The 16,681-nt window shown below is 35.0% G+C and overlaps 1 protein-coding gene across 1 annotated transcript in view; it reads right to left on the reverse strand.

Moving 5' to 3' along the window:
* The window catches only part of COL5A2 (collagen type V alpha 2 chain), a 143,303-nt gene that overhangs the window by 17,728 nt on the left and 108,894 nt on the right, over positions 1-16,681 (reverse strand). Inside the window, exons 22-43 of the mRNA XM_036857841.1 lie at positions 16,089-16,142; positions 15,747-15,854; positions 14,635-14,688; positions 13,948-14,046; positions 12,672-12,725; positions 11,849-11,947; positions 11,689-11,742; positions 11,540-11,593; positions 10,518-10,571; positions 9,737-9,790; positions 8,113-8,157; positions 7,694-7,792; positions 6,560-6,667; positions 6,229-6,282; positions 3,940-3,993; positions 3,673-3,726; positions 3,191-3,244; positions 2,663-2,770; positions 2,497-2,550; positions 1,910-1,963; positions 937-1,098; positions 167-274 (exon numbers count right to left, since the gene is read on the reverse strand). Coding sequence (XP_036713736.1) covers positions 167-274; positions 937-1,098; positions 1,910-1,963; positions 2,497-2,550; positions 2,663-2,770; positions 3,191-3,244; positions 3,673-3,726; positions 3,940-3,993; positions 6,229-6,282; positions 6,560-6,667; positions 7,694-7,792; positions 8,113-8,157; positions 9,737-9,790; positions 10,518-10,571; positions 11,540-11,593; positions 11,689-11,742; positions 11,849-11,947; positions 12,672-12,725; positions 13,948-14,046; positions 14,635-14,688; positions 15,747-15,854; positions 16,089-16,142 — 1,638 coding nt within the window. The remainder of the gene's footprint in view (positions 1-166; positions 275-936; positions 1,099-1,909; positions 1,964-2,496; positions 2,551-2,662; positions 2,771-3,190; positions 3,245-3,672; positions 3,727-3,939; positions 3,994-6,228; positions 6,283-6,559; positions 6,668-7,693; positions 7,793-8,112; positions 8,158-9,736; positions 9,791-10,517; positions 10,572-11,539; positions 11,594-11,688; positions 11,743-11,848; positions 11,948-12,671; positions 12,726-13,947; positions 14,047-14,634; positions 14,689-15,746; positions 15,855-16,088; positions 16,143-16,681) is intronic.

Below are 16,681 nucleotides of genomic sequence, written 5' to 3' on the forward strand. Positions count from 1 at the left end.
CTTAAGTAAAGAATTTGACATTTAAAGTCAAAAGGTTTTTAAGATACTCAGAATTTGTGTCTAAAAAAGACTTCAAATCTATTAAGAAAAAAAAAAAGATAAATTTTCCCTTCACAAATCTTATTGCATATAATCAGATGAAATATCGACCAGTGCAGCTACTCACTGCTGGGCCAGGAAGGCCGGGCATCCCTCGCTCTCCACGCTGCCCCGGCATGCCGACGATTCCTCTTTGCCCAGTTGTTCCAGCTGGACCAGGGGGACCATCTGGACCCTAATTTTGAGGACAAACTATAATGAGCAATTCTCCAGGGAAGACTATATGCAAGCACTTTACAATAGATCACAGCTTTACAGGTTTTTTGGTATGAGAAAAAGTTCTCTGTTCCATTAAACCATACTATATATGAGTAGTCAAAATGTGTAATCCACACTGAGCCGCTAACATTATTTAAAGGTGAGAATGGCTCATTTAGTTGGAAAGGAACTTGAAGATTAATGTGAATATTAGTAGAATAAAAGAGGTAGCTATTCAGGCAAATATTTTTCCTCTTTTTAAAATGACAAGAAAATTTTTAAAACAAAGAAATAGGGCTCTATCTAAACATATTAATGTTGAGGCATTTGGATATTAAATAAAATAGTTTGGTTTAAAAAAAGGTTCTTCATTCAATACAGATATTTAACAAAAAAATGTTTCCTTGTTTAGTTTCTGAACACCATATCCATGATTATTATATTTTTATATCTGTACATATACTTTTTCCTAGAGCAGAGAATTATAAATTAAAAACCTATAGGGCATAATGCATTTAAAGGATTATGAAAGTGCTCAGGATAATATATAAACAGTTTCTTTGTGGCAGTAATTCTTATGAATTTCTACTAGTAAATATCTCAGTTAGAGGTGGTCTAGAACAAAGATTCCAAACTTACAGGTTGCCCATCTTCTCCTGGGTCCCCTTTGTCTCCTGGGCCACCAGGGGGGCCAGCTGGTCCTCGATCTCCTAGTCGTCCGTGAGAGCCGGGGTCCCCACGAAGACCTGGAGGTCCCTCCTTCCCAGGTTCCCCTAAGGGCCCTGCAGGTCCTGGAGCTCCCTAGTACAACATAGAAAGAGACCCAGGAGGGCAAAGTGGAAGCCACGTTAGAAGACCTAATGTGATGGTCTCTGCCTCAGAGGCAGATTCCCAAGCCTCACAGGTCCATTTTTCCTGTTGGATGATCACTCAGTGGATTTAAACAAAAATAAAAAATACAGCTGCCACACAGCTGATTCATTTCCCAGAGGAAAATCTAAATTATTTGCAGACAATTACCTTTCAGTCATTATTAAAAGTGTGCTGACAATATTGAAAAATCAACTATACTTCAATTAAAAAATAAAAGTAAAGTGATTTGGAATTGCAAAAAAAAAAGTGTGTTGAAATTAACTTGAATTTTCAAACTCCATGAGGCTCTGCCCCAACAATGAATACATAATATTGATATTTTATTCTGTCTGACCTGATCTTATAATGAAAGAATAACTTCTATTAAAGATAATTTCATAGATTCTTCCTAACTGAAAGAAATGATTATTAGCACATAATACTGTTATTATTTAGTACCCAAATGAAATGAATTAACAGTCAAACATTGGGGCTTAAAAGGATTTGCAAATAAGCTCCTCCAGGAAACACTGGATGATTAAAGAAGGATTTGCTTGACAACATACCACTATGAATTATTGGGACAAGAGTTGTCAACATGGGATAACAACTAATTAAGGGATTAAACAAAAGAACAAATAATAACTCAAATATATGTGTGTATCATTATAATATGTACATATGTGTGTGTTTGTGTGTATTTTTATGTGTGTGTAAAATGACTCCACTATCAATGATTTCAATTACTGAATCGACTTACAGTAGGACCTGGAGGTCCAACTCTGCCGGCAGAACCAGGAAATCCTGTAGCACCCTAGAAATATAATATCATATAAGCAATTTTAAAATAAAAGTTAATTCTATATACTTTCTAGGGATTATTGATTTTACAGGGATACTTAGGCCTTTATATTCCTCTCGTTATGACCAATATATATTTTTTCTTTTATCCTATGTTTTTGGGAATGGATCTGGATTAACTGGTAGGAAGGATACTATTTTTCTCTTTCCACTTTCTCTTGAATACATACAAGTATATTGAAGGCAAGGGCTAGAATCACATTAATATTTTATATAACAGAATTATACAAAGTACTTTGACATTATTCATTCCCTCTTCCATAGGTAATATATTATTTATGTTACATATGAGGCAGCTGGGTCTCCAAGATCAAAAAACTAATTTTAACCCAGATCTCCATCAAAGTTAAGCGCTCTTTCCACTACTGTATAGTTATACAACTAAAAACTTGTTGTTACGGGTTCAAATGAACTTTAAAATGGCTATAAAGTAATAGGTATCTGTGACTAGCTGTGTGTAATTCCCAGAGCTTCAAACCAACTTACAGGTGGACCCTGAGTTCCTCGACCACCTTTTAGTCCAGGAACGCCATTAGGACCCTAAAGAGAAAGAAGCAAACAAAAGATCACTATAGGATAGAAAGATGGTCTAAACACAAGGTCAAACAGTGGGCACTGGACTCAAGTTGTGTCTTTTTTATTTTCAACTTACATGAGGGCCTGGGGATCCTGCCAGACCTTGTGGTCCAGGAGAGCCAGCATCGCCCTTCTGTCCTGGCTCTCCAGGTTCACCTTTTACTCCAGGCTGCCCATCAGGACCCTACATTAATTGAACAAATAAGCAGTTGATTATAACACTTATAGACATATGATTTCATGATAATTATTCCTAACATATCATTTATTCATATATGGTATAATGGTGCTTTGAAATCAGTATAAAAGCATAGAAGAAAAAAAAACGCCCTGATAAGATCTTTGAAGAGAGTCTGAAAAAATAAGTTATGCCACCACATTTTTATTATAACAAATAAGTATATAATTCAATATAATGCAAATTCATCCATTTTGGGGCCAGTTCATGAAAAAATGTATTGAAAATGAGAATATTGCCTAGAAAACTATGTTTTCCAGGATCTTGAATATACCTTCAAAACATATGACAACGATAAGTAATTAAGTTCATCGCTGTAACAAGAGGAATGTTCGTTTGTAAATTAGGGATATTTGAAAATCATACCTGGGGTCCAGCAAAACCAACGGCTCCAGTTGGGCCATTTTCACCACGAGAACCCTAGAAGAAGACAAACATTACTGTAGCTTTCACACATTATTCTAAACAGGAACAGTATTTTAAAATGCAATTATATAAATTTGTAGTGTCTTGAAATGTACACATAGAGAAAGTAGACATATTGCTTGAGGAGGGCTCTTAAGCGTGATGTAAAGATAGGGGTCATAGAAAAAATTTTCCAAGGCCCAAAGTCTCAAAGAAGCTTCTAATTACTTAGTAAACGAGCTGCCTACCTAGACTTAATAGACTGTATAGAAATAATGCAGTGATTTTTTTTTTTAAGTTTAATGAGAATAGTAAAAGGTGAAAACCAGGAAGTTAAAAGTAACCTAATCCAACAGGCATGGTTTTATAAATATCAAGACAAAATGATGAATTGTTTTACTGCTCAAGCTCATACTAAAGAACATCAAAATACTGTCACTTACAGGATTTCCACGGGAGCCAGGTGGGCCAACTAAACCTCGAGGTCCAGGTTCTCCCTAGAAAGCAGATTTTAGATTGTTATTGTCCAAAGCAGTGGCAAAACAGTACAACTGTAGGATTTGGGCCCTATGTGTAGGGCAGATGGGAGGAGAACTCTGAGATGATCTAGTCCAACTGTCATATTTTATGAAAGAGAAAACATTATGAAAAAGATCCAGCATTCAAATCTCAGGATTTTAAGTCCACAAAATAACAACTTGTGACATTACCTTTTCTCCAGTAGGACCTGCAGGACCGGGAGGACCCAAGGGACCCGGAAGACCCTGTCAATTAACATAACATAGGCATACTGAGCAAAAGAATGCACAGAAATCTCCATGTTTAAACAAACTAACAAAGAAGGGACTATTTTGTTACAGCCGACTGCTTTTGTAAAACATTACCTATAATAAATGATATAACTGTATATTCTCAATATTTTATATAGTCTAAAACAATTTCCAATGGATTTTCTCCACAAAACGTTTTAAGCTCTTTCATCCAACTCAACTCCTCCATATATAACACCGTCTTCAAATATTAGTATGAAATTAGTGCTACCCTTCAACAATGTTTCTGTGTTTCTTAGCTTATTTAATTTTGCTAATACCTATTTGAAATGTGACAATAGACTGAAGAGGCTTTTCTTCTTTTGTATAGAATACTATATTCTTAAATTATACTAGTGAAATATCACTCCTTTATTTTTTTAAAAAAGTGAAATTCTACTAAAGCACTCAGTTTTCCGCATTCCCCTGAGATGAAAAGGAGTTGCACTACCCCGCTACACTGAAGATGATGGTGTTCTTTGGCTCAGAATGTAGGGGCGCTACCACATGGGGTTTTCTTGACATGAGGTTACAATCTTTAAACTGCTGCACTGTATTGGAATCCTTCCTAAGACAGGTTTTCTCTCTGATATTTGTGTATTGCCTCTTCACAAGCCGCCCAGATATTCTTTTGTCATTTAATTTCTGTATGCATTACTGAAGAAACTTAAGGAACAAAATGACTTTTTAATTTTATATCTGTGACAAGAACATGAGAAAACTGTGATCTTAAATTCTCCAGATCTATAATGAAACAATGTTCTGCCATCCATTCACCTAATATACTTCCTTAAAGGATTTGATTAAATATAAAGGTGACTTCATTACATTCACATTTTTTTCATACAGAAAAAAAGTGATTCATTTTTTTTCCTTTACCATGAGATTACAGCAAATGCTCTGCTCTGCTTCTTCCCTAAAACAACATATTTCCCTCACTAAAAATGAAGCAGTCATTGCTTAAATCTTGATCCTATTGCATTGCATTTCCATAGTTCAAAGGAACAATAGTTATATATTTCAGCTTTCTCCTTAAAATAAACTGTCAATGCATCTCTCCTTCAAACAGCACTTCACTACTTACTGTGCACTCCAGACCAACCATGATGTGAAATACAAACAATAAACCGGATTTACTTAGACCACTTTTTGAAATATTAAATCAAATATTAGATTTAATTAAAAGGCAAGAGATATTTTGAGTTCATAATTTGCTAAACTAAGTGTTTCACCTTAATTAGCTTTCCAGAAAAAGAAAAAAGGGATAATTATCACTAAGGCTAAAACTTTTCTATAATTTACTTTATTTTTTTAATCAAAAGTTAATATAATCAATGTATTAACAGTGGCTCAATGGACAGAATCAAAATATTAACAGTGGTTCAGTGTCATCTCTTTTTTAATAGTATAACGGCTATTGTCAGGACACAGCATGACAACTAACAGCAAACCATGTCATACTGAACCAGAAACTATTTATCAAATATCAGGAACTATTTCCAGGAAATGCTGACTGTCTGAGCAACTGTAACTACCTGCTCTTACCTGAGAGGATCATTCATGTCTGAAAATATATTTTCAGTCTGATTGTCTGATTATCCTTAGAATTGCAAATACATTCTATTTTTAAGGACATAAAGTTTGTTAAATGTCAATTTCTGGAAGGATATTAAACAATCCTTCTTTACATTTCACTTATTCAGCCTCTTTATCAATGAAAGCATTAATGACGACTCATCATGCAGTAATTTTCTCACCCCTAACATCTAGCATATTGAGAAACATTTGTCACACCTTTGGCTACTCTGTAAAACTCTACTTGCCTGCACTGTAATGAGGTCTAAGGCAACTCATTAGATCAGCATTTTAATAAAAATAAACATTGTCTATGAAATAAAAAGATAATAAAGATAAAGAGGGCCCCACCGCTTAAAGCACCAATCTCATATGCACAATAAAAATGTGTCTTACTTCATTCTCTCAATAATGACTATTTTTTGGCTTGTTCTAATTCAAGGTAAGCAAAATGAATATCCGTGGTCCATCAGTGTCAAATCTCAGATCTCATCATCCTCCTAATCCTGACAACCATGGAAACATGAACCTTATTTTTAAAAGTTCAGGCAAATTCATACGATAGTGATGATGCTGATTCCTAGCCCAGCTGCTGAAAGGAATGATTTCACTTACTCTTGCTCCATCATTTCCAGCTGTGCCTTCAGCACCCTTCTCTCCTATGCCACCCTGGGAAAACATACAAAACACCATTTAATCATTTAATTGTCTTTTTCCTACACTTGCATGGAAGCTTCATGAAAGCAGGGACTTCTCTCTAATGTTCACAGCTGTATCCCCTTGAGCCTAGAACAATGCCTGGGACTGAACATTTTCTAAGTACACATTTACTGAAAGAATGAATGAATGAATGACTTGTGACTTAGGATGGTAGAAGTAAAAGTCTGCCCAGGAAGTCATTATCAGTAGAAGGTGTAAATGGATGAACTAAACAAACCACACTTACTCTGTCACCCTTGGGGCCAGGAGTTCCTGCAATTCCTCTTTCTCCCGGCATACCTTGAAGACCTGGTGGGCCTGTATCTCCAGGGGTCCCACTTGGTCCTGGATTGCCCTGAAATGAACCAACAATAAGTAAGCTCACCTATATATTAAGGTTGAAACTATATGAAATTCCTGTTTTGGTAAATCAAAAATAGTAGAATCTTGGCAATTTCATGTGGTTCAACCTAGTGCTTATATTTTTCATTTGGGAAAATCGACTCTGAGTTCATTTTAAAAAAATCAGATCTTGCTGTTTTGATTGTTGGTTTGTTTTCAACATTCTCTTTGGAGAAATTGGGTACCAATTCAAATAAAAATGATAGAATTGCCTTTTTATTTTCTTTTTTTGGCAACATCATAGGGATTCTAATAAAAAAAGAAGACATCACATTTAGAGAGTACTCCATTCTCTCTCTAAAGAACCTATGATATGAAGCTGGCTTTCAGGCTCATTTAGTAATTAAATTGAAGCAGATCTTCTGCAATCACTCTGGCCCTTGAAGGTGATAAGGGATCTAATATTATATGAATATGAAAAATTCTACTTCAGTTGTTTGCACTGAAGTTGGCCACACAGACTTCTACCAATTTTAAAACAGCACCCAAAAGGAAATGGTACTGATTTTTGCCTTATAATGTATTGTACTTTCGGATTTCAAAAATGACATACTTTCATATATTAAGTAAGCAGAACTGTAGAAACTGAGACAAGGAAAATGGAGCATATGATTAGGAAGACATCCTAATAAATTACGCAATTTTCGATTTCTTGCCTCTGCTTATTAATAGAAGTCATTAATAAAAGTTATATAAATAAATATTAGAAACAGGTTTGTATATGAGAATGTATCACTACTTTATGTAGTGATCAAAAATCCCATCAAAGAAGAGATTCTTTTTTACCTGACTCTTTAGTGCCAAAGCAAAGCCAAGTAGGTGCTCATTAAATATTTGTTGAAGAAATTATATAATCAAATATTTTGTAAAAACAAGAGAAATAAATAAAATAAATAATAATAAATCCTAGCACCATTATGTGTTTATTGAGCAGTAATTTTAGACCATTTTAAACTACTGAGCTCACTACCATACTTACTTTTGCACCATCAGGACCGTGTCCTCCAGCCATTCCCTTCTCACCAGGAAGTCCAGTTATTCCTGGTTCTCCTCTTTCCCCTGGATTTCCTCGTTCTCCCTACACAACATAGGAATGTCAAACAGTCTCAGTGCTTGGTCTGAAAATGGGTTAAAAGTGTTCCTGGAAATGTGAAAAATGACTTCTACTGGGGAAAAATTTAGAAATGAGCAACTATTAAGACTCAGTTTTCTAATTTAATAAGAAATGAACTTGAAGTAAGCGTATACTAGTTTCACAGCACAAAATATTTCTCATAAGATTGATTTTCATTAAGTAAAAAACTGTAACAGTTAAAGCCCAGTTTAAGATAAAAGATGCTTTTTCAAACTGAAGCCAATGGACACAAAGTTAATCATGAAGAAGAAGAAAATACTTACTCTAGGTCCTAAGGGGCCAACTGCTCCAGGATCTCCAGGAACTCCCTATAAAATACATTTTTTTAAATGAAAAACTTTCAACTGAACTTTAGGTATTTATTAGAAATCTTTCCAGATCATATACCTAATTTCTTCTAACATACTATTAGAAGTCTGACTAAGCCCATAATATTGAAGAAAGAAAAATGTGTACAATTTTATAAACAATGGGATATCATATACATTGGATAGAAATATTTTTCCAGAAAAATTTATATTATACATGAATGATTGATTTTTGGCAATGCGTTCATTCAAAATATTATCTCACAAAGATATTATTTTTAGCAACAATAAAATACAAGTAAAAGGCCTTTTATTTCCTAATGGAATGTGAAAAACTTAACAGAGGAAAGTGAAATTGAAAGCAATGAAGTACTAATCTTTTAAATAGAACCAATTCAATTCAATTTAATAAATATTTCTTGAACATATAATATAGACAACACACTCTACTAGGAATTGTGGGTTCAAAGTAATGCAGTCATGACTACATTAAAAGTTTGCTCTTAACTAAAGGAAAATTTGTCATTTAAAACTTCTCTGTTTGATAAAGACAGTAACTATATCAAGTAGGCCTCTAGTCTTGTCCCTTGAAATGTACTGTCTTCATTGTGGCATAATCTTCCTAAAACCCAAATCCAATAGTATTTCTCTCTACTTAAAAGCCCTTCATTAGCTTCCCATTACTCTAATAATACGAACAAACTAGACTCAAATTAAGACTTTCCAGAATCAGGCCCCTGTCATTCTCCAGCCTCATCTTCACCCTCCTCAAATTGTATTTCACGTTTCTGACCTACCGAACTTTTTTCAGTGCCTAAATTTGATCAGCAAGCCTTTGCACTTGCTGTTTCCATTTCCTGGAGTATTTTCTTACCTTCCCTCCTCCCCGCTTACCATCGTTCTTCCTTCAGATCTCATAAAAGATACTATTTTGTCCAGGAAACTTTTTCTAAACCCCAATGTCTGAATTAGGTGCATCTTCTAGGTTTACATACACACAGTGCCTCTCTTACCTTAGCATTTAGAATATGCTACTGTTGTAACTGACTTTCTATACTCTCTGTCTCCTAGTAAAATAAAATACAAGGCAAGGTCCATGTCCATCTTATTCAATTGGTTCAGGCCAAGGCTTAGTAGAGCTTAGCACAGAGTGCTCAGCAAATGTTTTTGAACAGTTAAATGAATGAATAAATCACTCAAAGAAAAATAAATTACATAAACCTATGTGCTGGTAAAATGACAGAAATAAAATGGTAAGTTTCTGTTCATAACCGTTTATGAAGCCTCCAATAAAATGTACAGTAAGACATACTTAGTGATTAAGAACACAGTATAAGCACATGACTTGGGTTCAAATCATATCAGCTGTGTGACTTTTGGAAAATTACTTAACATCCGTGTGCCTTATTTTCCTCATCTGTAAAATGGTCATAATAATAATAATAGTACCTAGTACATAAGAGTTGTTTTGAGGATTAAAGGAGACAATTAAAGCAAAGCAGAACAGAGCCTGACACATAGTAAGTGATATTATGTTAGCAATTTTTAGTACTGCTATCCTTACTATTTAAACACTTACCTGATCACCTGGCTTTCCACCTTCCCCAGGAGGCCCGGGAGGACCAGGAAGCCCCTAAAGCAAAAGTAAGAATATAAAATTGTGACTCTGTGGAAATTTAATAGGCCACCAGTGTTTACAGTTCACAATTCATGGAGCTCCCTGACTATATTTTCAAGCAAAAGACATTATTTAAACACAAGTTAAGCAAAGCAAAATGAGAAACCTACATCCTCTAACATAACACAGCAGCTAGTCAATTCGTAGGTTTAAATTTTCATTTGCACACCACTTAGCAAAAAAGAGGTAAGAATATAACAGTAGGTTCTTTATATTTGTGGAGCTTTTAATGGCTCTGAGAACAATACTTTAGGCTGCTAGAATAAATATTGAAAGTTAGTCCTGACAGTTTTTTCCCCAAATTATGATTATCTATGCTATTAATCTACCATCATATTTAACTAAATAAATCATGAAAATTTGTTCAACAAAAAATTTTAGACACTGTGTCAATAAAATTAGATAAGCCTTAATATAGTTAAATAAATCTTATTGAGATATTAAGAACATTTTATGATTTATAATTTGTTAATAGGTTTGGGGTTTGATCAGTTGTTCAGGGGAAATCTGTTCCTTCTCTTTGAGCAAAAATGTTTGATTTTGTCCAAATGTCTATCTTATTTACCAAAAGAGGAATGACTTCTTTGAAAATTGTAGAATTTCACATCATTCAACCATATCTTTTTATAAAAAAGCATTTTGGTTAGGGGAAGAAGAAATGGAAGACTGTGTCAGTGCATACCTGAAAGCCAGTGGGGCCTGGAGGGCCTTGCTCTCCTCTCTCCCCAGCTAGACCCTAAGTCACGAAGGAAAGAAAACCATGAACATCAAAAGCCAGATCCTTATGCCTGCTTCCTACTTGTGTGAACCACCAGAAGTATTTATATTTCTTTGTATTTCTTCCAATCACAAGTTTTTCATTTTAGCCAGATAATAAACTAGTCCTAAATGTCACCTAATGGTACTGGTTTGAAGTCCCTGATGGTGAGAAAATATCTTCTAAAGCCAGCGAAGAAACTGATAACATGTGTTCATTTTTTTATCCAAACATAAATGTCTGGAGCCAACTGTAAAATTTGGGGGGAAATTGACTATTGGCATGGAAAAATCCATTACTTTTATATGTCTAATCTAAAAGGGTAATTAATGCTTCCATTGTAGTTTGTTTCTCAGTATTATAAAAATTATTAATCAAACCTTCAAAACTAGAATAACTAAAGAAAGCAAAGCTAACATTTTTAAAAAGATATTTAAATTGCCCCATTCCAAAACAAATAAACATGCCATAATATTTCTGATAAACAAAATTTTAAAATCCTAGGATGAAAATATACCTCAAAGGATAAATATTATTCCTTTTTAGTCCATCCAAAAAAAAAAAAACCCTTAAATAAATTTCTATAAGACACAATATTAGAAAAAAAACCCGGTATAATCGAGTATTTATATATTTTAAATAAAATACAGTATAAAATATTTGTCAGACACTACTTTCCTCACATAATTTTCAACTGTGATAACACAGAGATGATGAGGTAGCTTTTACCATCAGCATTTCATAGAAGCTTAAAATGAAAAGACCAATAATTCTATTTAAAAAGGCAGAAGATGCCAGCACAGGAATTAAAAGAAAAGATAGAACTGAAATTCTTCCATCTTGCACTTTTTTATTTACTTCCCCCTGAAACCTATCCATGAGTAAAGTTTCAGACAAACATCACTGAAGGATGCAATGTGAATATATTCTCACTAAAAATTACATACCGGGGGGCCCACAGGACCGGAAGGACCAACTTCACCATCTTTTCCAGGAGCTCCCTAGCATTGCAGAGAGATAATTTATGAGGTGAGACCATGAGAATTTGGGTAATTTCATATATTTTTTTTTCTTTAAGCAGAAAATGTGTAGTTACCCTCTGCCCAGGAACACCAGCATTTCCTGCTTCTCCAGGTTTTCCAGGGTCACCCTAAAGAATCAATGCAAACTAATTTAAATTTCAATCAGTTTGTTATAAACATGTCAGTTCCAAGTGAGGATTATGATGAGATGGCAACATTACACACTGTACTCACACTGCTACCTTTGGGGCCTGGAAGACCCATACTCCCAGGCTGCCCTCTGATTCCTATGGAGCCTGGAGGACCTGGGCGGCCATCCTCTCCTGGAGCACCCTACACAATTGACAGGAGCAAGGTAAGTTTCACATAAGTTCTCTCTGAATGTTACATCACCCAAATTGTCACTTGCCTTTCCTTACTATAAAAGTTATGTAAGTTTTAAATTAAGCTACGTTTTTATTTTAGTGAATCAGTACAGTTGAGTGTTTTAAAAAAACTGTTGAGGTATTTGAATGTTTAGAACAGAGACTTCATTCTTATTCTATACACAAGCCTCATCTTTATGTCTCTTTACATTCTCATATTAATAGGGGAAATCTTCCTTCTTTCATTTACTCTTGTTTGTGGTAATGAAAACTCAGGACTTACATTTCACATTTACTGTATAAGGGAAGGGCCCAGAATATATGAACTGTCAAATTTATACCTACTTATCTCTTAAATGTATAAAATTGGAAGGATATCAAGAAATGAGAATGTTGCTAACAAATTCCACTAATATTAATAAATACATCATGGCAACTTTTACACTTATGTCAGAGAAGCAATTACAATCTCAAGCATTTATTTCAATACAATGTTATCAATTTTTGGTCATTTTGAAAATACGCAGATCCTTAATATTTGCTTCCAGGAGAGGAAGGTACATTTTAAACATGTAAACATGATTAGCATCCACCTGATCAAAAATGTTAACCTTAAATTAACATCTTACCATTGAAGTTGCATGTCTATTGAGAAATATTAATGGTGGTGGATTTTTGTTTAAATTACTTACCAAAGGTCCAAGTTTTCCTTCAGGACCTTGAACACCAGGATTTCCTGTCAGACCCTAAAAATTAAAAGCAATTGTCAGTTTGTTGCTGACCTGCAACTGGAGTAAAGATTCTAAAGAGTAAAAATAGCACTGCATTAGAAAGATCCAGTTCCGCTTGGCAAGGCCCACTCTCAGTAGCCTTAGGCTCCTCTAGACAAACTCACAGGACCATCATGGACCTCACCCAACCTGGCTTCAGAAGGATACAGGGCAGACAACACAACGTGCAACAAGGCATCACGTGTGGGACTCTCCACTGGGACGAGTCCTCACAGCACGGCCTTCAGGGCCAGACTCTAAGCCTCCCACAATGGGAGGCCCGATGTGAGAGAATCAGTCTACCTGGTGGGTGCAGGAGCCACCCTGGTTTGAAATCTCACATAACCAATATTTGTAACAGCACCTTGGACATACTATACTGGTCCCAGCAAGGTGAATGCCCAGGTACAAGTCCCTGCAAACTCAGGAAATCCAAAGCTATGCCTCCTACCAGTTTTTTAAATTCATTCATTGTCCTCCAAGTCCAAATGCAGTCTACAATCAGGGATCATTTTTACTAAAAGTAATTGAATGGTCATTCAGCTGGCATTCCACCTTTATCATGTGTCTAGGGAAGAATATCGAAGATATTCATCGAAGATGAACCCAATGCCTGTTTCTCACATAGAAGGAGAAAGGGTTGTAGGAGACTTTTACTCATATATCTAACACTGGGTTCAGAATAAAGAACTTATGTTGAGCCAAATGTATCTTTCCATGAAGCTTTCTGGATAATCCTTTTCTCTTTAAGGGGCATTGTTGACAACTGAATATAAGGGTAATTCCATAGTTCAAATGAATTTTCAAGCAACATTTTGTTAAAGTGAAATTTGTCAGGAATTCTCTGTGCTAAAAGTCACATAAGTTGTTCATCAGCAAGTAAAGAAAAATTATAAAAATTGATAAACAGGATTTTTTTTTCATTTCAAGTGGTAAAATTATTAATACATACCTCTTTGAATACAGGAGACTAGAAGTTACTTTTTTTTTTTCTATACATGATAAAAATAGCAAACCATTCATTATTTTAAAAATAATGAATCAGGTCAAACCCAAAGAAAAAAACAAAGAAATGTCCCAAGTCGTGAAAGCAAGCTATTAAAAAAAAAAAAAAAAAAAAAACCTTTAAAAAACCTTTAATGAATTCTCAGGAGCATATCTCCTAGGTTGATGTAGCAAAAAACTGCTGTGTTCTTACCCGAGCACCTGGAAGCCCAGGTTCCCCCGGACGTCCTGGATCCCCCTGACCACCTTTAGGTCCTGAAGAACCTACAGGACCCCTCTCTCCTTGAGCCCCCTGTTCCAAAGCAAAGCAGAACATGTCAGAAAAAAGGGAGTGCAGGGAAACAAAAGCAAGCATATATAAAATCCTTGTTTTACAAATCAAACCACTAGTATAACATAAAAGAGTCTGTCAAAGTAGTTACAAAGACTTCTTTGTAAACCATGCCACTTCACATTTTGTTCTCATTTGGATTCCTTGTAGAATAGAGGTTTTTCATCATTAACTAATGAAAGTTGTGTTTAGAGCCTCACTCCAATAACTTAGATTTAGAAACCCCCAAATTTTGAAAGAGTCTAAATTTCTAGATAAAGGAAAAAAATATATATCGGCTAAAGGAAAGATTTATGGCCTATTCTTCTCAAGAATGTCCCTGGAAAGTTTGAAAACAAACTCCAATACACCTCCAACCATCGTCCTTCTCCCCTAGGCCTCTACAATGAAGAAATTGCGCAAGAGGGATTTGGCGTTAGGAGTAACATCTGTGTCCAACTCTTTTCTAGATCTGGACCCATGTGGGCCAAGGCTAGATCACCATGCTGGACAATGGCATCTTTTGCAACACTACCCACAGGAGTGTCAACCTTGATAGGATAGCCTTACCTTTGGTCCAGGTAAACCATCAGAGCCTGGAAAACCACGATTGCCAGGAGCACCCTAAAAATGACCAAAATGTGATTCTTAATTGTGGATGTTTTTGTAATATATAATGAGTGGGTGATTTTTATTCTTAGTACTATAAGGTTTTAGGAGCTATGATCAACCCAACACAGCAATAGGTATGTATAAGAAAAAATAACCTGACTATACAGAAAGACATTTTAAATTTTGAAAAATATATGTAAGTACTGAGCCAAAATTATTCAAATCAAAAAATATTTTACCACTTCATTGTAAAATTAAACATAGAGAAAAACTGATACATAGATATAGATAGAAGAGGCAAAGAAATGGTACCATCTACCGCAATCAAAATGTCAGCGATCGCAGGCATTAGTATTGTCTTTGATGTGAAGCCCTTTGCATTTTCTGAGGTTCCATACAAAAGTAAGGTGATATTGTTATTCTCCCTTTCAGACCTGTTTCATTATAGTCCAGTCACAGCAACCTTTTCTGGTCTTTAAAATCACTAAGCCCTTTCTGGCCTCCTGGATTTGCATTTTTTTGTTTCCTCTGCTGAAAAATGCTTTTTCTCTCAAGTTTTCTTGCCAGCTCATCCTAATCTTCAGATCTTAGCTAGATGCCATCCTCTCAAAGAATCTTATTTCCTAACCACCTAACCTAATGACACACTACTGTCATAAGTTACTCTCTACCACATCACCCTGCTATTCCCTAAGTGTATATGGCACTTATTAAAATGTGTAATTATATTTTTATTTACCTGTTAACTTGTTTATTGCTTACCTCCCCACTAAACTATTGTTTACTAGCCCCCGCATGAAGGCTGGGACCATAGCATTCTTGTTCACTGATGTATCCCAAGCACCATATATCAAATTGGCATAGAGCAGTTGTTCAGTCAATATTAGATGAATGAATGAATGAACAATGATTAGACAGTTGGCTCCCTGAATTCACAGATAGCCATATTGAACTGTGCAATGCACCTGCTAGCAATTCTCTTAATTCCTCTAGTTTTCCTCACTATCCCAAAAGTTATTCATGTAATTCCCCCACAACTATAAGAATTTATTCAATCATTCAAATTTTACCCTTTCTCCCACGGGGCCTGGAGGACCAACTGTTCCTGGGTCACCTCGGGGACCTCGTTTGCCTTCTTCACCAGGTGGGCCTATTGGACCCTGAATACCATGTGGCCCCTATTGAAAACAGAAGGACAGATACCAGAAAGAGCCATTTGACAAGGGAGTTATAGTCAAAAGATTCATTTAAATAAGTCAGTCACAAATTTTAAACTATATTAAGCAAACTATTTCCATCCAAAAAGTATTATAATTCTCACTGTCATTATTTGAAGTACTTGAGTATTTTGGGCTTACACTTCTGGATAATATTCATGTTCTTCTTATCATTTAAAAGAAATAAAACCTTACCGGTTCCCCTTTTGGGCCAGCTTCTCCTTTGAAACCTGGAACTCCTGGATCACCCTAAAATAAAAACATCGATAATTGTAAGAACCAAGATATTTATCCAGCCCAACCTGCTTTAATTATTACAGTGAATGGGTCTTGAAAATTTTCTGCAGCTGAGTCTGTACTGAATCAGCAGTATAATAATTTTTTTAAACTATGCAAATCTTGTAGAATGTGTGTGAAATTTTATAAAATCCAGTATAGTTAGGTAGTAATTTGTATATTTTACAGGGGTCTTCAAAAGACTTACTTTTAAAATCTTGTTTTTAATCATGCATAGTAGGATAATTAGAATTATTCAGTTATTATTCCAATTTGATAAAAAAAATTAGAACTAACAATGACAACTTCAATAGATAAATCTATTTAGAGTCTATTTTAGGAAATAGATTTGTTCACCCAAAATCAAAATAATTTTATATCTATGCTCTATTTATTGAGATCTGACAAAACTTCAAATAGGGTATTTTATCTTTAGAGTATTCTAAAGTTTTGGGTATGTGTGTCTTTATAATACCAATTGTACTATAATTTGTGGGAACCAGATTGCTAGA

The sequence above is a fragment of the Balaenoptera musculus genome, chromosome 7 (genome assembly GCF_009873245.2).
Source record: "Balaenoptera musculus isolate JJ_BM4_2016_0621 chromosome 7, mBalMus1.pri.v3, whole genome shotgun sequence".
Classification (NCBI taxonomy): Eukaryota; Metazoa; Chordata; class Mammalia; order Artiodactyla; family Balaenopteridae; genus Balaenoptera; species Balaenoptera musculus.